Source organism: Schistocerca piceifrons, chromosome 2, assembly GCF_021461385.2.
Source record: "Schistocerca piceifrons isolate TAMUIC-IGC-003096 chromosome 2, iqSchPice1.1, whole genome shotgun sequence".
Taxonomy (NCBI): domain Eukaryota; kingdom Metazoa; phylum Arthropoda; class Insecta; order Orthoptera; family Acrididae; genus Schistocerca; species Schistocerca piceifrons.
The window spans coordinates 439,309,127-439,331,138 of NC_060139.1; the positions used below are offsets into that span (position 1 = coordinate 439,309,127).

Below are 22,012 nucleotides of genomic sequence, written 5' to 3' on the forward strand. Positions count from 1 at the left end.
TTTTCAATTTGGAGAAGGCCTACGACACCTGCCAGAGGACTGGTATCCTCCATACTCTATACGCATGGGGCTTCCAAGGCCCCTTGCCCCATTTCCTTCAGGAATTTTTAAAAGACCAAGTTTTCAAGGTTCGAGTGGGTTATGCCTCGCCAGACATCTTTATCCAGGAAAACGATGTGCCTCAGGTTTCTGTTCTGAGCATCGTCCTCTGTGCTGTCGCCATTAACCCTAATGTGGCCTGTCTCCTGCCGGGCATCGTCGACAATTTTGCCGTCTATTGCAGTTCTTCGTGGACTTGTCTTCTTGGGCAGCATCTTCAGCATTGTCTTGAATCGTCTTTCCTCATGGAATGTTGACTATGGCTTCTGGTTTTCCACTGACAAAACCATTTGTATGAATTTCTGGTGGTGCAATTGTTTCTTCAGCCATAATTACATCTTGGGCCTGCTGATCTTCTGTTTGTAGAAACTGCAAAATTCCTGTGACTCATGCTCGACAGGAAACTTGCTTGCTACTCTCACATGTCTTGCATGGTCGCCTGCTGTATACTGTCCATCAACATCCTACAAGTCCTCAGCAGTACTTCCTGAGGAGTGGATTGGACCAGCCTCCTCTGTTTGCACTTATCCTTTGTCCGTTTGAAATTAGACTATGGGTGTTTCATTTATGCATCTGCCTATCCGTCCATCTTATGCTGTCTCAGTGCAATCCACAACAGTGGCATCTGTTTGGCCACTGGCGGCGCCTTTTACATTAGCCTGGTTGAGAATCTGTATGCAGAAGCTGATGAACTCCTGCTGTCTTACCAACGTGATGTTCTCCTCAACAGATATGCATGCCGTTTGTTTGCCATGCCTGGCCAACCATCTTATGCCTCCTTCTCCAATGACTTCCTGGACCACCAGTATGGGGCATTTTCCTCTTCTCTGTTGCCTCCTGGAGTTCGCTTTCAGCTATTGTTTCAGCAGCTTAACTTCATGCTACCTGCCACTTTCCTAGTGGGTGTGAACCTTTCATCGCCTTGGCTTTGTGTGTCAGCCCATGTTCATCATGGACTTCATTCGGTTCCTAAGGACACTACTCCAGACTCACTCTATTGATATAAATTTCTTGACCTTCACATGGAACTTCACGAAAGTACCTTTGTGTACACTGATGGCTCTTGGACTGGTCATGGTGTCAAGTGTGCCTTTGTCATTGGCACTGACAATTTTCGGTATTGGGTTCCAGAAAACTGCTCAATATTTACAGTGGAGCTCTTCGCCCTGTATCAGGCCCCACAGTACACCTGGCAACACAGGCTTTTCAATTGCGTCAGTGCCCTTTAGAGCCTCTGAGTGCTGTACACTATCCATCCTGTACTGCAACGGTCCATGATAGCTATTAGTTGCTCACTCTTGATGGAGCTACAGTGATGTTTATGTGGGTCCCTGGTCACGTTGGTCTGACATCAGACTGCTAGTTCTTCCTCCCCCCCCCCCCCCCCCCAACGATCTCTAAGTTGCCGTCTGTCAGCAGGTGGTGTCACTTTGGCATCACCACTGTTCTTCCCTTCAGAGGAACAAGCTCCGGGGAATTAAACCTCTCCCAGTGGCTTGACCAGCCTCCTCTTGGCCCTCTTGCCCTGAGGAGATCATTGTAGCTAAGTTGTGTATTGCCCACTGTTGCTTTAGCCATCATCATTTGTTAGGTGGTGATCCTCTGCCACTCTGTGTTCATTGTTGCCAACCTTTGATAGTTCACCATTTGCTGACAGAATTCCCTTTTTTTAACCACCTACATTATAATTTATGTTTGCTGTCTGAGTTTTCGGCCATTTTAGTGAGCAACGCGCAGGCTGTCGACCGCATTTTACTTTTTATTTGTCGTAACAATATGTCAAAGGTCATTTAATCTTTAGTTCAGGACCTTCATTGTCTCTATGGGGTATTTTCTGGTCCTTTCTCCAAGAGAGAGTCCCTGTGTTTAGCTGTCTTTCCTTCTGTCGATTGGGCTTAGCGTGTAGTCACTTTTAACCCCTTTTCTGTCTTCATGTTCGACAGTTCTGACATGGGCATGTATGACCTTAGTTATTTTTGCACCCTGAAACAAAACAATGTTTTGTTATCTGTGTTAGTGAGCTGCTTATTTGTTATTCATTTAGAAAAGTCTCTACAGAGCTGACCATGCAGTTGTGTAAGTTTACATTCTGTTGTGATCTGATCCATTTTACTGAGGTGTGAACTAAATGCTTATACACTTTGTGGTTTAAACTAAGATTTCACTTTTGTCTGCAGTGGAGAACTAAGTTTAAAATTCCAAATGCATGAAATATTTCACTTCTGAAACAACGCTTATTAAGAAAGACTGTCATGAATGTGACCAACAATAATTGAGGCAATCAGCTAGTCTACCATTAAAACTTACACCAGATTTTAACAGAGTTCCTGCCAGGCAGGTATCTGGCAAGACAAACAGATGTAATTTTTTGTGGTACATAGGAAAAGGAGGTGCACCAGTGTACCTCATTGGAGACAGCACTTTGAGTCAATCTCTGGTGTTTTTCTCACATAACTGTTTCGTGGATTGTTTGCAACTTTGTACAGTTCTCTCTTGGTTTTCTGAGAAAAGAAATCACGTAAATGATTTATTGATATGGAGTGATGAAAGGAACTTAGTCACATAGCTCTTCACATCCCAGATATGTTTAGTGGCAGTAGACGAGCACAATATAGTAACGAATCACTGGTTTCTAATGCTCTGTGTCTGTATTTTGTGTTACTATTATAGACTTTCTATCCCATTTTATTCATTCTCAATGACAGCTTCATGGTATTGTGGTGACCAAAGAACGTGGTACATGACACTGTTAATCTCTGAGGTGGCTCTTATCCTTTAATAAAGAATGTTTTACATGTGTGTAAACTAGAGGAGGAAGTGGGAGGAATGTGCATAGGAAGTGTTGCAGAGGGAACTCTCACTGCAATAGATATTGTGTTACTATTATAGACTTTCTATCCCATTTTATTCATTCTCAATGACAGCTTCATGGTATTGTGGTGACCAAAGAACGTGGTACATGACACTGTTAATCTCTGAGGTGGCTCTTATCCTTTAATAAAGAATGTTTTACATGTGTGTAAACTAGAGGAGGAAGTGGGAGGAATGTGCATAGGAAGTGTTGCAGAGGGAACTCTCACTGCAATAGAAATTGTACACCAAGGAAATGAGCAGACTTAATTTTATACCTTTTGGCTTCTCTTGTACCTTTTTTCTTTTGTCGTGGATACTTCTTTTACCTTATGTGCTCCTTCTCATATATTCTTTCTTATTTTGTATTCATTCTTATTTATTTAGTGAAAAGGTGTAGGTGGAATATATGTATTATGGGAAGAGTAAAGGCAACTAAATAGCATGTATTTTGTACTTTATCCATCCTCAGTAACTGTGGTTGTATATAATGAAATAATCAGTAGCCAGCTGCATAAAAGAAATTTAATTCCTTAACTGGTTTTGTGCACTTAGTACCCTTCTTCAGAAGGTTACACTTAAGTGCCCAAAACCTTTTAAAAAATTAAATTTCTTTTATGCTACTGATTGCTGACTGTTTTGGTATATAGAACTTACCATATAATTAAGATATTAAATAGTCAATAGCTGCTTATGTAGCTATTGATTACTTAGCAAGACTTTAACATTTTTAAGCTTCTTGGTGATGTTCTCATTCAGACATAAGTAGTACAAAATATGCACTCATGCGCGTGCCCCCTCTCCTCCCCCCCCCCCCCTCCACACACACACACACACACACACACACACACACACACACACACACACACAGTGCTACATGCCAACAACTATGTAGCACCATCACTGCAGATTGACTGTAGTGGTAGGCTATATTATGTGAAGTGGATGAGGGGACAAGCTGCGTGAGGTCTCTCTTATTTCCAACACCATTTTTTTGCTATTCTTGACATTTTATTTGATTGCTGCAGTTAAGATGAATAATTCGCTATCTTGAGCAGTGATGTAGATCACTAGAGGGATGAGTAAGAAGGCATTTCTCTTGCTTGAAAAACAGGCAGCGAAGCTGGAGTTTGATAGTGCAGTGAGATATCAAATGAGAGGTGAGATTCTATTTAACTTAGCAATCCCAAATGCTGGGGACCTCTCAACATTCAGGGATGAAACTATGACTTTTTATGTACCAAATATTAATTATTAGAATCACTTTTGTCATAATAAATGTCAGGGGCTGTCTAAAAGTCATAAAATGTTTACTCTTAGTATGCTATGCAATGAACTAATTGTAAAAAGAATCATTAGTGTCACCATATCCAGTTTTGGTGTAGGCATCCTTGCCTCTTCCAGTTTGAAGTAGACAGCAGTTGATCTTTCCATCTCTTCTTAAGATGCCCAACATGTCTTTTTCCTTGAGGTATATCTGACATCCTTTGAATGTGTTCATGCCATTTCTTTCTGTACTCCTCCATTTTCTGAAGTATGCTTCTGATACCCAGTTCATTTCTTATTTCACTATTCTTTATCTGATTAATGAGTTTGAAATGAGCTATTGGTTTTATGAGTCTCATTTCTACTGTTTCAGTCCTCCTCCATTGACTGGCAGTTAAGAGTCCAACTCTCTGACACATATATGAGAACTGGTTCTGGTACTTTATAAAAATTTAGTACTGCCCCTTTCCTCAGATTTTTGTAGAGAGTGTAACTGATAGTACCTACTAGCTGTTGAAATGTTTGTAGAGTGTGTTCTTGATCATTTGCTGTAATGTAAGATCTCTCATTTCAGGTACTTAAAAGCATGTATTTGTTCTAGCGGTTTACCATCATTTATCATATTTGCTCTTAAATGCTCCTTACCATGGTATGACATTATTTTCATTTTAGCTTCAGCTATTGTGATACTATAATCATTTTCTACTTGGTGCATGGACCAAATGATGGTTAAATATGCTACTGACAATGTACAGATCCTTCTGATGTCATACAGTTTTTGGTAGTGATTTCTATAACACACCAAGCAAGTTAGCCAGCATTAGGAAGTACTCCAGGCCTGATCTTTGTAAACCATGCTCTCAATTTTCCATAGTCGTTGAAATGTATTGTAACTGACTGAGTAATTGTGACTATTTTACAGTCTTTGTCAATAAATGCACATTAATGGCATACCAGAATATTGTTAAAGTAGATTAGATTACCCTCACATCCAATCATAGCCACAAAGTTAGAATTTTTGCAGCTCCGGATGTTTCCAATACACTACGGTATTGGCCACGAGGGACTACATCAGCAAGGTCACAGCACAGAACAGGTAGGAAGAAGTTCTATGCTGTGACTCACAAAGGTGATACAATGAAGGTTTTATCTTTAATTTTACAGTCTCAGGTGAACAGTATAATGCTGGAGCCTCCCCCAAGATTATTATGAACTGTCTGATACCACCATTTTTTTTAAAAATATGCAACCATGTATTTATTGTACGATTCAGTGCTACCTAGAGCCTTTTACATGTATTTTTGTAGATATCGTTCAGTTCTGTTTGCCAAAAACCTATTATTCCTTGTAAACACATATAGAATATTCTGAAATGATGTACATTCTCGTAATTGTTAATAGAGTGTTGTCATTAACAAAATTATATACATTTGACATTTTAAAAATCAGATTGTGAAATTGAAGCAATAAATGTTTATCAACAAATATTAAGAGTCTGTGGAAATGTTGGCATAAATAACTAATGCCTCTAATTACCATAATTGCAGTTGGCACATTAGTTAACACAAAAAATGTCATTTCAATTCTAATGAAAATAACAATTGTTATACAGTGATGCAAATTCATTTGTTATTCATTTTTACGTAATTCATTGCAATTAATGGTGCTTCTCAATTATGCAGATAATTACCTATTGTTAGTTACACTACCCAAATTTACAAAACTCCAGCATATAAGACAACAAGTGTGTATTTGATTTATATAATCTGATGAAGCACAATGTGTATACCTTGAACTAATGTTAGCAACAAAATTCGTGCAATCAATAATTATGAAATTAAAGTAAAATCAAAATAATTGTTGAAATCAGATTGTAAATTAATTTTCACACAAAAGACCAAAGATGATAATAAAAAATAATATGTTGTTCTACATTATATGTTATAATATGAACAAATGTAACAGCAGTTAGTTTAGATGAAATTGTTTTTAATTGTAAGTTACATTTTGCAATAAATTAACTACATTTGGCAATAAATTAACAATGTAGCAATTGTTAAAAATTGTATTTATAGCGATGCAGCGAGGCTGCATGGAGGTCAGTCAGTGAAGACAGTCAGTCAGTGTTTCCGTTTACCTCAGGAGTCTGTGCAGTTCAGTTGTCAACTAATGTCAATAAATAATTTTGTGAAGCTCGAAACTTTCATGAAGTTCTCATCAATCATCTATGAACATCAGGCCAAGTTAAGTTAAATAAAGTTAAGTAACGTTCAAAAATATAAGATCGTTACAACAGGATAGAACCAGTTTTAGTGTATGTCACCTACGAGATGTGTGAGAAAAGTAATGTGACTCAGTTTTTATCTACCAAAGTTTTTATTGTCCCTTTCAAAGAAATTCTCTTCAGCAGCTGTACACCAGTGGAGTCATTGTTCCCAGTCTCGGTAGCAGTTCTGTAAGGCTTCAGCTGGTAGGCACTTCAACATGTCGGTCACATTCTTTTGAATGTTCTCCAGAGTCTGAAAATGGTGCCTTTTAAGACACTTTTTTTTTTAATTTCAGGAAAAGAAAAAAGTCACAAGGACTTGGATCAGGTGAATAGGAAGGCTGTGGAACAACAAAAGTGCCTCTGGTGGTCAAAAATGCATGGTGAAAGTGGTTGTGTGATGTGGGGCATTGTCATGATGCTACATCCACTTCTCTGCAGTGTCTGGTCTCATTCGATTCACCCTTTCCCTGAGCCTTGTGAAGACATATTTGTAAAACAGTCGGTTGACAGTTTCTCCTGGAGGAACAAATTCTTTATCCATGATACCCCTAGTGTCAAAAAAGCAAATCAGACTTATTGTTATCCTTGATTTGCTCATTTGACCTTTTTTTTTGGTTGAGGAGATGTCTCAATGAGCCACTCATTTCTTTGCTGCTTTCTGAGGATCATACTAAAAAAAATCCAGGATTCATCATCTGTGATCATATGACTGAACCATTTGTGGTCATTGGCAATCCTCGCAAGAAGATCAATGCCCACATTTCTTCAATTGCACTTCTGCTCAGTTATGAGGTTTTTTTTCCACCAACCTTTCACATGTGCAAAACTTTAGTAAAAATGTCATTCATGATGAAAGTGTCTATGTTTAACAGGCCACCCATCGTCCTTATTGTTAAATGTTGGTCTGATATTACAAGACTATGCACACCTTTGACATTTTTGTCAGATTTTAAAGTTGAAGGTCTCTCTGAGCAGGGTTCGTCTCCACTGTGTCCTTGGCCTTCCAAAAACAATTTCTGCTAGAGTAAAGCTTGTGCTCTTGATAGGCCTGTTTCAACTTTTTGAAGGTCACACTCATGGGTTCCTCAAGTTGATGGCATAATTTTACTCTAAATTCCACTGTTCCATTTTTGTAGCTCACAACAAAAACCCAACTCCACTGATGGTGCTCTGAAAAATCACATACTGTCTGTATGGAGCTGAGACTTCGACTGATCTTTTGGAAGGTATGAACAGACCATTCTGCACAAGTAGAACAAAACGCCATTACTAGATTGCTCACAGTGTTGTCAGTCCCATTACTTTTCTCACACCCTTCGCATGTCAACCTCTACAGGCTCATGGCTAGACTGAGGAAGGTTTATGGAGGTTTAGTTCATGAGGGGTCTCTGGCAGTTGGTAAGAGGGAGGAAGGGTTGGAAGAAAGAGAAACTGATCCCTGGGAGGGAGAGGCAACATGTGGAAGGGATAGGAATGTTGCATCATTGAGCTTGCCTTGGTGCAGGTGGGCATAGTTGCATTTGTTGCTGACTGGTAGGTTGACGATAATAGAGTTCTTTGATTTAACAAAAGCATTTGGTTGTGTGGATCAGGTTATACTTTTGCATCTGTTAGAACATTACAAGATTTGGAAAAAAAGCTTGACAGTAGTCCACTTCATATCTGGAAAGCAGGAAGCAGAAGATTGTCAGAGAAGAGGTTAGAAAGTCCATTGCTTTTCTTGGTATATTTCAGTGACCTGCCTAAACATGACAGATGACACAAAAATTGTTCTCTTTGCAGCAGACACATGTGTTATTGTGAAAGCTGGGGAACATAGTATGAATGATGTAGTCAGTAACATCAGCAAGTGTCTTTCACAGACCAAATTGATACTTAAATGTGACAAAATGCAGTGCACACAATAGCTGACATAGAGCACTTGTAAAAACTAAATTTTTTTCTTCTACAGGTTGTCCAACAGTTAAAGAAGTTGAAACCATTTTTAATTCTTAGGATTGTGAGTAGATAGAAGGCTTTCTTGGAAGTATCATATTGAAGATCTTGTGCAGAAACTGAATGATGCTACCTTCACCATAAGAATGATCTCCACTGTCTTGAACACTTTGCATACTTTCACTCTATTGCCTCATATTTGTTATATTTTGGACGAACACTGTGCACTCACCAAGAATATTCTTAGCCCAGAAAATGACAGACAGAAGAAACAGCAACATTCATTCAGTGCATAGTAGATGGAAAAATGATATGCACTTGGATAACACTTCATTAACACAGTACAGCAGTGTTTGTACTGTTCAGCAGGTTTCATTTTTAATAGACTTCCAGAAAAACTAAAAAAAATGAATGATAAACTCCAAGTATTCAAAATCAAGTTTAAAGGTTTTCTTGTGGCACCCTCCTTTTATTCTTTTCTCTGTAATGCATTATTTATTTATTCATTCACTCTCCTTGTTTCATGTTTTATTAATTCTTTCTTACTTGTTTATAAGTCTTCTAGCCAGCAGTCTATAAACTATGAACTGTTATTCCATGACTAGATAGTTTTAACTGGCACCATTACACGGAACCTGATAAATAAATAAAAAATAAATACAATGAAATGGAGAAATCAGTTGGAAGAGGGAGATAGAACTGAAGAAGAGAGGGGCTGTAGAGAGAAAGGTGAGAGTGTAGAATGAAGGAAGGCTGGACAGGGGTAGAAGTGGGTGTGGGATTGGAACTAGCAGAAACTGAAACTGGTAGTATTGCATGATAGAGGTATATGTTGTAAGGACGATTGCCATCTATGTAATTTATGGAAGCTTGTATTGGGGGAAAGATCCAGATGGTACATCATTTGTGAAGCAGCCATTGGCGTCAAGTGTGTTGTGCTCAGCAAAACATTCCTAATGTCATGTTTAATGTCTGGTGGGAACATGTTTAAGACCTTTGTACCAGAATACAGAATCTGAATCTAAATAGTAGTCAAAGTCTTACTGAAAGTTGTTTTTGCATCTTGTTGTGTGCTTGTGTGAATCACATTTCATGTGAAACTGATTGATCTGCAACAAATGCCATTAAGAAGCCAACATGCTTAGAAGTGAGATAATTCCAAGATCTTTGAAGAGTGACCTGCAAGAAATGTGATTATCTACTTTAATCACTGTTCTCACTCCTTACTGTTGCTTAATCTTGGCTCAGGAGTTAAATAAATTGATTGTCAATTCCTAAAAACTACATTTGTAGCCGAGTTCCAGTGACATTTATTTAGTACAGTAAAGTACAAAAAGTCATAAATTTTACCACATTGAAATGTTCTTCCCCAATAAACTGTTTCTCTTTTTCTCCCTCTCTGTCTCAGAAAAGGGAAGAGGGGCAATAGAAAGGAGGAATGAAAATTGGAAATGACAGTTACAGGATGGGTGTTACAGCAGTATTCCGGATTGCAATGAGATTTGCCCTCTCTTGACCCTACCCCTTTCACACTCTTCGCGCCAAATGAGAGTCTGACCCCCTCTCTCATATGCGCGCGCACACACACACACACACACACACACACACACACACACACACACAGAGTGTATATAATGATGTAACATTTTAGCATTGCTTCGTAACATTTTAACATTGCTTCTCCGTTTTATTTCAGGTTATACTCCTCTTTGTGAAGCAGTTTGGCAAAAGAGTGTACCTATGGTGAAAATTCTTCTGGATGCTGGTGCAAAAGTGACACAGTCTCACTACCTATTGCATTACGCCATAATGCATCGCCAGGTAGACATGGCACGTCTGTTGTTACAAGCTGGATGTATTGTCAATTTGCGTGATGACAATGGTGACACACCACTCATTGCTGCTGCTCGTACTGGAAATTGTGAAATTACAGAGTTGCTTTTAAAAAATGGTAAGTCATCTTTTGTATCAAAGGAAAATTCTATCTAGGAAACTAATAAATGTGATATAGAATTGTTGGCTATTACTTACCTTCAAGAGGCAAGATGCTTAGTACTACTGAAAGACATAGAGGTAGAGCAATGACATTGTACTAGCTTTTAGAAATGTTAGTTCTTTCCACGGGGACTAAAGAGGTGTAGAATGAGGAAAGTTAAAAAGAAAAGACAGGTGACTCAGACACCAGGATCGCGTTTTTACATTATTGAAGTTCTACATCTACATCTACATCCATACTCTGCAAGCCACCTGACGGTGTGTGGCGGAGGGTACCTTGAGTACCTCTATCAGTTCTCCCTTCTATTCCAGTCTCGTATTGTTCATGGAAAGAAAGATTGTCGGTATGCCTCTGTGTGGGCTCAAATCTCTCTGATTTTATCCTCATGGTCTCTTCGCGAGATATACGTAGGAAGGCACAATGTACTACTTGACTCCTCAGTGAAGGTATGTTCTTGAAACTTCAACAAAAGCCCGTACCGAGCTACTGAGTATCTCTCCTGCAGAGTCTTCCACTGGAGTTTATCTGTCATCTCCGTAACACTTTCGCGATTACTAAATGATCCTGTAACGAAGCGCGCTGCTCTCCGTTGGATCTTCTCTATCTCTTCTATCAATCCTATCTGGCACGGATCCCACACTAGTGGGCAATATTCAAGCAGTGGGTGAACAAGTGTACTGTAACCTACTTCCTTTGTTTTCAAATTGCATGTCTTTTTCTTCCAATGAATCTCAGTCTGGCATCTGCGTTACTGATGATCAACTTTATATGATCATTCCATTTTAAATCACTCCTAATGCCTACTCCCAGATAATTTATGGAATTAACTGCTTCCAGTTGTTGACCTGCTATATTGTAGCTAAATGATAAAGGATCTCTCTTTCTATGTATTTGCAGCACATTACACTTGTCTACATTGAGATTCAACTGCCATTCCCTGCACCATGCGTCAATTCGTTGCAGATCCTCCTACATTTCAGTACAATTTTCCATTGTTACTACCTCTTGATATACTACAGCATCATCCGCAAAAAGCCTCAGTGAACTTCCAGTGCTATCCACAAGGTCATTTATGTATATTGTGAATAGCAACGGTCCTACGACACTCCCCTGCAGCACACCCAAAATCACTCTTACTTCGGAAGACTTCTCTCCATTAAGAATGACATGCTGCATTCTGTTATCAAGGAACTCGACAATCCCATCACACAGTCGGTCTGATAGTCCATATGCTCTTACTTTGTTCATTAAACGACTGTGTGGCACTGTATCAAACACCTTGCAGAAGTCACAAAACATGGCATCTACCTGGGAACCTGTGTCTATGGCCCTCAGAGTCTCATGGATGAATAGCGTGAGCTGGGTTTCACATGATCGTCTTTTTCGAAACCCATGCTGATTCCTACAGAGTAGATTTCTAGTCTCCAGAAAAGTCATTATACTTGAACACAATACATGCTCCAAAATTCTACAACTGACCGACGTTAGAGATACAGGTCTAGAGTTCTGCACATCTGTTCGACATCCCTTCTTGGAAACGGGGATGACCTGTGCCCTTTTCCAATCCTTTGGAACGCTACGCTCTTCTAGAGACCTACGGTACACCGCTGCAAGAAGGGGGCCAAGTTCCTTTGTGTACTCTGTGTAAAATCAATCTGGTATCCCATCAGGTCCAGTGGCCTTTCCTCTTTTGAGTGATTTTAATTGTTTTTTTATCCCTCTGTCATCTGTTTCAATATCTACCATTTTGTCATCTGTGCGATAATCTAGAGAAGGAACTACAGTGCAGTCTTCCTCTGTGACACAGCTTTGGAAAAAGACATTTAATGTTTCGACCTTTAGTCTGTCATCCTTTGTTTCAGTACCATTTTGGTCCCAGAGTGCCTGGACATCTTGTTTTGATCCACCTACCACTTTGACATAAGACCAAAATTTCTTAGGATTTTCTACCAAGTCAGTACACAGAACTTTACTTTCAAGTTCATTGAACGCCTCTCGCATAGCCCTCCTCACACTACCTTTTGCTTCGCGTAATTTTTGTTTGTCTGCAAGGCTTTGCTATGTTTATGTTTGCTGTGAAGTTCCCATTGCTTCCGCAGCGGTTTTCTAACTCAGTTGTTGTACCAAGGTGGCTCTTTTCCATCTCTTACGATCTTGCTTGGCACATACTCATCTAATGCATATTGTACGATGGTTTTGAACTTTGTCCATGATCCTCAACACTATCTGTACTTGAGACAAAACTCTTGTGTTGAGCCGTCAAGTACTCTGAAATCTGTTTTTTGTCACTTTTGATAAACAGAATAATCTTCCTACCTTTTTTAATATTTCTATTTACGGCTGAAATCCCTGATGCTGTAACTGCTTTATGATCGCTAATTCCCTGTTCTCCATTAACTGTTTCAAATAGTTCGGGTCTGTTTGTCACCAGAAGGTCTAATATGTTATCGCCATGAGTCGGTTCTCTGTTTAACTGCTCAGGGTAGTTTCCAGATAAAGCACTTTAAAAAATTTCACTGGATTCTTTGTCCCTGCCACCCATTATGAACGTTTGAGTCTCCCAGTCTATATCTGATAAATTAAAATCTCCACCCAAAAGTATAACATGGTCGGGAGATCTACTTGAAATATTTTTCAAATTTTCCTTCAGGTGTTCTGCCACAACAGCTGATGAACCAGGGGGCCTATAGAGACATCCAATTGCTGAGTTTAGAATTTCATTACTGTTTACATCTGGTTTCAGCCAACTTTCCATCACTAGTACTATGTGGGCATTGTGACCATTTATTAATGAGAGCAGTTCTGGGACCTTTCTATAGACACTCCTGCAGTTTACTATTACCACATTAACATTGTTATTCCCTGTTGCGTTTTGCCTACTACTACCTTGTCGCGCCTCAGGAGGCATCTTGTCGGGCCTAAGGAGGGAAATCTGTAACCTAATAAACCCACATGCACACTCTAAGTGTAGTCCTGAACAGTGCAATAGAGTGGACACTTACTGGTTTGGCTATATAGAGTGGGATGCCATACCTTGTTTGTATTGTAGACTGTAAATATACTGAGCAAAATTTTGTTGTTGATTAAATTGTGCTTACATTGAGTTAGATTACATGATGTGTATAACACAGAACCCACATTTCACTCTGGGATGTGGAAAGAAGTCAGATAAGTGAATTCCACTTCTAATTTAATAGTTTTAAAAATTCTTGTGAGGATTGTCTTTAAGGTAGTGGAAGGAAATGATAAACAGAAAATTCCTTAATTCACTCCCAATCTCCAGTATATTAAATGCAAGACATTAAATATGCTCTGACAGGTTGTTCACACATATTTACGTGTGTATCTGACTCTGCTCTCTATTGGTGTGTACTGCAAAATAGCTGTCAAGATAACAAGGGTTTTTTTTTAAAAAAAAAAGAGCTCTCTGAAGATTCTTCTAAGACCAATGCCAGATGCAAATCTTATAACATTGCTTAAAAAAAAAAAAAAAAAAAAAAAAAAAAAAAAAAAAAAAAAAAAACCCAGTTTTACAGACCTCAAACTGAATTCCATTGCTGCCTCTAAATGCATGTTGTTGTTGCAACCATGCAGTGCATTTTCCTGTAACAAGGCTTAATACATGTCTGCATGAACATCCTTGTCCAAGAAGAAAAAGAAAATACTGAGAGGCAAGGACATACTTGTATATTATCACAGTAGACTTAAACAGGTTTACAAAATGTCCAGCCTTCACGTTTTTTGGCATTAAATTGCAAGAAAAGAACAGTTGTCATGTAACAATCAAAAGATTGAACCTTGCAGGAACATTTCTAGGAAGATATACATTAGATAAGATTCTAATATTGTTTTTCATTATCTTTCCTTCTTAGCCATGGATTCCAAATCGATTGCCTCCACATTTCCTTCTGCATGTGTACAAGTAATTTTATTCATTTTAATTTCTGTGTTCATATTCTTAAGATTCAAATCTGGAAGAGATGATCCCTAAAATTTATTTCAGGATGCTAAAGTGATGTCTGCAAATCGAGCAGTGCTATCAGTTCTCTTACTGTTGTACACAGTATTTGGATTAATAATGATGCAAAAAATTTTAACTGTGCGTAAGAACTGGGTCCACAATGGTTTTGGAGTTTGTCACTCCTGCTATGCAATTCAGAATCATCATATGATATTCTCAGACTAATGTTGTTCAGTTCCACTTATTATTTGTGGGTTTTGATTTCACTCGTCCCTCTGCTCTCCCATCACATAGCCTTCCCCCTCTTCACCTTTTCTAATTTTGATTCTTAACCATCTTTAAACTCACTCATCATGCTGTTTTTAGTTTTCCTTTCTACTCCAAACATTTATGTCAGTACTGTACATTCAGTACAGACAAATCCAATTTCCTTCCACAATCCCAACTTGTTCCCTTCCTTTAAATAACCTTGTTGTCAGCAAGATGTTAAACAGTAATCTTCATTCCGTGTATACATTCTCCTCCCTTTTCGTTGATCACAGTGTCATCATTATCTCTTGCCTGTCTGTAGTCTTTGTATTTTTACAGATTTTTTATTTTAGAATTGTCAGGAACATTCATTATTGGAAGACATGTCATGTTGACAAAGAAAAAGTTTTTGTTCACTCATGGTATGTGTTGTTGATAACACAGCTAAATATCCTCTTTGCTGCATTTCATTTGCATACTGCTCTTCCCTATATTGGATTTTGTTTCTTGCAACATTAGTTGTACTTAAGAAATGTTGTAGCATGGATAGGTTTACATAGGCAGAGTAGTGTGATATACAGATAGTGTATGGCAATTGATGTGAGAACAACAATGCTGAGAAGAGCTGTTTGTGCAGTGACAGCTCGCTCTTTGCAGTAAATTTACTTTCTTACATGACCATCTAAGAGAAACTGGATGCTTCTCTGTTAGGATTGAGGGCACAGGCCATGTGAGGTATGTTATAGACCCAATCCTGAAGAAGATGTGGGGGAAGTAGCACTCACTACATCTGTTTTATTTTCAGTAATGTGCCCTTTGGGGAATTTCAGCTGATGGTCATTCAAGAGAGACCAACCAGTCTGGCTGGGTTCATATTTTGCACACCTGGGGTCGAAACTTGCAGACAAATTAAAATAGTATATCGGATCAGAACTCGAACTGGGGGCCTTTGCCTTTTGTGGGCAAGTGTTCTGCCAACTGAGCTACCCAAACATGACTCACAACCCATCTCACAGCTTTAGTTCCACCAGTACCTCATCCTCTACCATCCAAAGGAGATGAGGTACTTTGGGAGGAGGGTCATGAGTTGTGCTCAGATATCTCAGTTAGTAGAGCACTTGCCCACAAAAGCCAAAGACCCCAGGTTTGAGTCCTGATCCAGCAGACAGTTTTAATCTGTCAGAAAGTTTCATATCAGTGCACACTCCGCTGCAGAGTGAAAATTTCATGTGGGATACTTGGGGTTCTTGAGCTGGGGGCAATTCACTGCTGCTATCCTCGATCACTAGCATCATAACCGCTGGGCATGCATCAATGACCACACTGTTGGGCTTAACAATTGAACATTGTATGTCTTAAAGAGAGGGAATATTGACTTCATCGCTTGGGTCACAAGGTTGATACAAACTTCTATTTAAAGAGGAAAAAAAAGTAATTAATGGGTAACATGTGCAGCATCTTCCACACCCCAGTTATTTAAGGGTTGTCCAGATATGCGGAGCTCTGTATGAGTTAACATTTATTTCTGTAGGATCTCATGGAATCAAAACGGAAGAAACATGTGCACATATGTGGGGAACATCAACAAAAATTCCTTTTATGTACAGAAAACAAGTGAACAAATTTGTGGATCACTGAAGGATGCAAAATATCTACTTAATGAGATTATCGTGCTGGAAACACTTCATCTCACAAGGTATCAATTCTTCTAATGTTAATAGGCTTGAGGAATATCCAATGGTTATCGGACTACCCAGCACCTAAAGTTCTAGTAAAGGTGTGGTTTCATATAAACTGTTGCTCCATGTGTCGTCCTTCATAACCATGACTAGCTACATAATATATATAAGTAAACAAAGTGGTGGTTTTCTACGTATTGCTGTAGGCTCCTGTTTAAAGACTTCACTTGGTGTGGGAAGCTCCCTGAATGAATGTCTGCCCCTTCTATTGATGACAGAGGTGCAGTTATTGTTAAAAGATTTTCAAAACAAATGCTTAGTACATGTTCTGTCTTCCTGCAATGCAACTGTCACAGTTGTGCAACAGTTTTACATAACACATTATATTCAATTTTTAATTGTTTTTATTTAGGAGTGGTTACATGACAGTATTGTCATTAGAACCCAAACATAAATAAACATGAACTCATGTAAATGACATTATGTAGAAAAATATATTAATTAGAAAGAAAAATCTTTATCAAATAAAAAATGATTGTAATAGATTTATATTTAAGAAAGTAAGCAAAATATGTGTAAAAGTAAGACACATACCAGTTTTAAGCGTATTACTGGTAGTCTTAGCTTATGGGAAAGGAGTTTCTTATTTCTTCCTCACACTTAGGCTAGGATGTTTATTGTTCTGAAAAAAAGGGTGCACTTTCCAAACTGTGGTGTACCAGTGTTTTTATTCCACAGATACCCTGCTCTGGCAGTTTATGAATCTAGAAAAGGAAGCCATGCATTGGAGGGCAGTGCCTGATGGGAGGTTGTCAGTAATACTTTGTTCTGCTTCAGTGGCTGGAAGGAACTATGCCACAGCCAGATTGTAGTCTGTTAGTAACCAGAACGTTTTTTACTTGTCTTACATCCACTCCTCCTCCAAATGATGCACAATCCTGTGCCTCGGCAGTGAGATCACTGCATGGATGGGACCTCTGCATTGTGCTGTAGTGGGTATTGTACAAGCCTCCTTTACTAATGCATCTGCCATAATATTGCTCCAAAAGCCCACATGTGTTATTAGCTGTCAGAATATCAGTGCCTTCACTAGATGTTGGTGAAGAGGGGTTTCCTGGAATACTGAACAGGTTTGTCTGCTGGGTACAAGCACAGGATGGCTTCCAGGGTGCTCAGGGCATTGTACCAGAAGGGAGATTGTGAAGCTCAAATATGTCTCATCTGTTTCAGTGGCTTCGAGAACACACAAATCTCTGCATTATGAACTGTGAATTTCCTCTGATACTGAAACAGTGTAATAATGATATGGCAGGAAGATCTTTCATGCCTCCAAGTGGTATTGCAGGCTTTCGCAAGGTTGAAAAATCTGCTTGTCGTCCATTTCCAGCAAGGTCACATTAATATTGATCAAGTGATGCCTCATGACCCCTTGCTGGAATTGACTGAAGTGTATTAGGAGTGTGTCCTTCCTCAAGTTGATACAGTCCTGTATATCAGACTGTAATAAACAGGAAACAGAAAAAAGATGATTTTCCTAGCCTTTGAGGGTTTACAAAATGCCACAATGGATTTTGTTGTGACCAGGTTTGTTTTACTAGCTACAGAGAAAGCTGAATCCCATTCTCAGATGCAAAAATGGCAGTTGTAAAGATCCTCAATGTTGGAAACAAATTCTCAGCTGTCTTTCTCATTTATAGCTTTGTGTTGGCTGAAAGCTGAATCCTAACAGGTGGAGAGAGTGACTTGCAGACTTCTGTTTATCATGATGTCAGTAACAGGACACCTCACATTTTGTCGTGAAATCCTCCAGATGGCATCTGATACGACTGCAGTAATCCACTCAGTGAAGGAAAAAGTCACAAAGTTTTGTACAGCAGGAGGAGGTAGCACAATAACCTGTACAAAAAATCCGGACTGGTGAGGAATGAGTAAGGCATTGTTGGGGAGGGGAGGGGGGTGGTGGAGAGTGTTTGAAGGTTACTTATAATGTCCATTTTTCCCCCCTCTTAAATAACTAGAAAACTGTGGCAACAAGCAAAAATATGTCTTATTACAAAATTAAACTGCATTAAATTCCATACAGTAATGTCCCTTTAATTTTTCTCAATGAGTAATAGTTTGGACAATGTAGGGAGTGCAAAATCACATGTTATAAAAAACAGTGTTTTAATGGTATAAAATTAATGTTTATTGTTATAAGACATGGGTTAATACCGTATATTAAATTGTGTACCACATCTATGTGCAGTAAAGCTGTAGGGGATGTATTGTGTTCTGAGGGTGTGACAGGATGGAGGTGGGAATGGAAATTTGAGTGGATGTAGGCTATCGGAATGTGCTCAAGCACTTCTCTCCTCTGCATGTTTTCAAACTGAAGAGCGAGCAGGCAAGTCCCCCTGCCCTCTGCATCACTATGTCACAAGGAGCAACTGCACAAGATTTCAAACTTATATCAACCCTTCAATAGCATACCTTATGAATCAGTGGCAACCCAGTGTGCAGACAGAACTGCGGTGTTTTATTTTCCACAAAATGTTTGAACACTACATGGTACATAGATATTAGTTAGTAATAATACTAACACTAGAAACACATACAGGCAGAATTAGGTAAAACTTTGCTCAATGCTCTGCATTGTTAAACAGAAATTTATTCTTTGTCATCCTGCACAGCAGTTTGAAGCATTCTTCTGAGAAAGGCTACTTCCTCAAGCATTGCTTATTCTTTGGTTTACAACAGAGTATTACCTCTACAGTTTTTCCTGTCCAGGTATGTTATGTGAATAGACAAAAAACTTCACTGTGCTCACATTTATATGGTGGGGTTACTTCAGTTTAGAAAGTGAGTACTTATTTGCAGTTATTGAGTGAGTTTTTACGTAAAATATCTTCCTACAGATAACCCGCCAGGATAGCCAAGAGCGCTAACGCGCTGCTTCCTGGACTTGGGTAGGCGCGCCGGCCTCAGATCGAATCCGCTTGGTGGATTAACGATGATGGCCGGTGTGCCGGCCAGCCTGGCTGTGGTTTTTAGGCGGTTTTCCACATCCTACTAGGTGAATACTGGGCTGGTCCCCACGTCCCACCTCAGTTACACGACTCGCAGACATTTGAAATACATTCACACTATTTCACGATTCTCACTAGACGCAGACAGCTGGGGTACACTAATTCCGTCCCAGGGGAGTATGGGGTAGTGACAGGAAGGGAATCCGGTCACCCTTTAAAATTAACCATGCCAACTCTGTACTTAACCCTGCCGACCCTGCGCCCAATGCGGGATACAGGCTGTAGCAAAGAAAAAGAAAAAGATCTTCCTATGGCTGAGACGTATTTAATTTGCAAATGTTTTAATGTCAGTGATATAATGTTGGTGGGAAAGGGATTGGTTTGGTAAATGTGGCACCTTGCTCCTAGATATCATTGATGGTGTACTGTAAAGCCACATACACAGTGTTATAGTCACTTGGTGGTGAATTAATTGGAAATTTGGAAATTTGTGGTAAGTTCCTATGGGACCAAACTGCTGAAGTCATCAGTCCCTAGGCTTACACACTATTTAATCTAACTTACACTAAGGACAACACACACACACACACACACACACGAGGGAGGACTCGAACCTCCGACAGTGGGAGCCGCGCGAACTGTGGCAAGGCACCTCAGACCGTGCAGCTACCCTGCATGGTGGTGAATTAATGAATAGCTAGAGAGGTACTATATTTCTTCTATCATAAATTTTGTTCGTGGTAGATTGCACAAATTTCTTCCATTCATGAATTACTGGCATTTGTAGAATGAGCTGCACTTACCACTCATTCATAGTATATTTTGCAAGCTGGTTGTCAATATTTTGGATGAAATGGGACTGATCATGTTTGGGTCTAGAGCAGTAATCTGATGTAGTCCTTGCTTTTCTGGTACTTAAATATCTGAAGTTCTTTAACACCTAGGTGGCCTACTTCTGTGGCAGAGGTAGCCGATTTAAGCCTCGGACCTCTTCAGATGGTGGTACAGCTGAGCAGCTGGTGCTGATTAGAGAATTTTCACTAATTGATCGAATCACTGCCTTCATGTTTTCCTCAAAAGTGCACCCCATCTGCTCTGCCTTGTCATTTGATTAAGGATGAAAAGAAGCAGCAGGGAGGTGCTACATGCCATTGTTAAGTGCAAAGCTCCATAAAAGAGTTAGATGTGACCTGGGGGCCATTAACACTCACCATGGCTTGGGGGAGCTTTACTTCATAAACTCATATGTTGGCTTTAATTGCCACCTTGTCACTGTGGAATACAGCCTGGTGACTTATGGAAAATCTGAGAAAGGGCCTATGGTGATCAGAAATGTTGATATGAGGAAAGGACCCTTACAGTGCACATGAACTCAGTCCCATGGAGCTGCAGGCCACAGCTAGGATGAAGAAATTTAAGTTGGTGCCTGAAGCTTGATGACAGGCCAAGGTCTTCATCCATGTGATGTCCCAATGACCTGCATGAAGCAGGGAGAGGCCCTGTGCAGAGTCAGGATGGGATCTCCATCGGAAGCTACTCATTCTCTGTAACAACTAGGAGGAACTTATCCTGAACCCACTTAAAAATGTGGTGCATCATGGTGTCCTGCCACAGTTGTGTTGCAGTGGAAATGCTATAATTGGAGAACCATTTAATTGAAAAGTACCTCTGAGTCAGTGTGAACCTCATATTGGTCAAATTCTGCTTTGAACCCGCCAGTAAAGATTGTCTGCACTCTTGTGCTGGCCTTTTGGCTTGTATATGATGGAATACTGATATGCATATAAAAAGTGGACTCATTGTTGTAAGTATTGTGTTGTTTTGTTGGACAACAATGAGCAAGGGCCAAATGAAGTGGGCAAAGGCTTGTCATTGTGGAATTTCCCACCATAGAGGTACGTGTGAAATTTGCCTACTGCATAGATGATTGTGAGGGCCTCTTTATCAATCTGGCCGTGTTTCTGTTGGAGCTTTTTTAACATTTTGGAAATAAAAGCTATTGGCTGTTTTGGCCTCTCTGCTTCCCCGTGTGAAAAAGGACAACACTAATACCATGCTGGGTAGCATCTATGGCAAGAATAATCGGTTCCCAAGGGAAGGAGGGCACATTTAAGAGTGCTTAACACATTGTCACACCTGAATTATCAAAAGAACTTGTCCCACTTCTTTCCAGGGACATTGAGGGGATATGCAGTCTGCACTGCATATGCTATAAATTTTCCATAGTTGTCCCTGAAAGACTGTAGCTTTTTTAAAAAAATTCCAGTATAGGGGCATTTTGTGAATGGCCTGTATATGATTATTGGTCATAACTATCCCATTTTTGTTTTTAATGAAATGCAGGTACTCAAATGAATGTTAAAAAAAAGAGACAGTTCTTGAGACTGTACTTTAAACTGGTTTCTGTGAGGTAGCAAAAAGTGAATACAATTACTCGGGATTTTTGCAGGTGTTAGAGAATAGGTACAACATGACAGAATCTCTCAAATCAGTTATTCCAAATATATTTGGAAAATGGCTGGTGTGCTAGAAGCACCAAAAGGCAACCACTGGTATTGATAGAGGCAGAATGGGCTGTTTAAAACGAGCACTTGTTGTGAATTCTGGATGCAAGGTGGTTACACGTACGCCTCCCACTTATTAATTTCCAGGGCCCCATGCACAATGCAATAATGCTGCAATTGGTTGCTCGCTTCAACC

The 22,012-nt window shown here is 39.5% G+C and overlaps 1 protein-coding gene across 8 annotated transcripts in view; it reads left to right on the forward strand.

The window, feature by feature from the left end:
- LOC124776204 (ankyrin-1-like) overlaps nt 1-22,012 on the forward strand; it is a 202,433-nt gene that overhangs the window by 129,600 nt on the left and 50,821 nt on the right. For all 8 annotated transcript variants that reach the window (XM_047251041.1, XM_047251045.1, XM_047251038.1 and 5 more), the window contains one exon: nt 10,116-10,370. In XM_047251041.1, the coding sequence (XP_047106997.1) occupies nt 10,116-10,370 (255 nt within the window). The remainder of the gene's footprint in view (nt 1-10,115; nt 10,371-22,012) is intronic.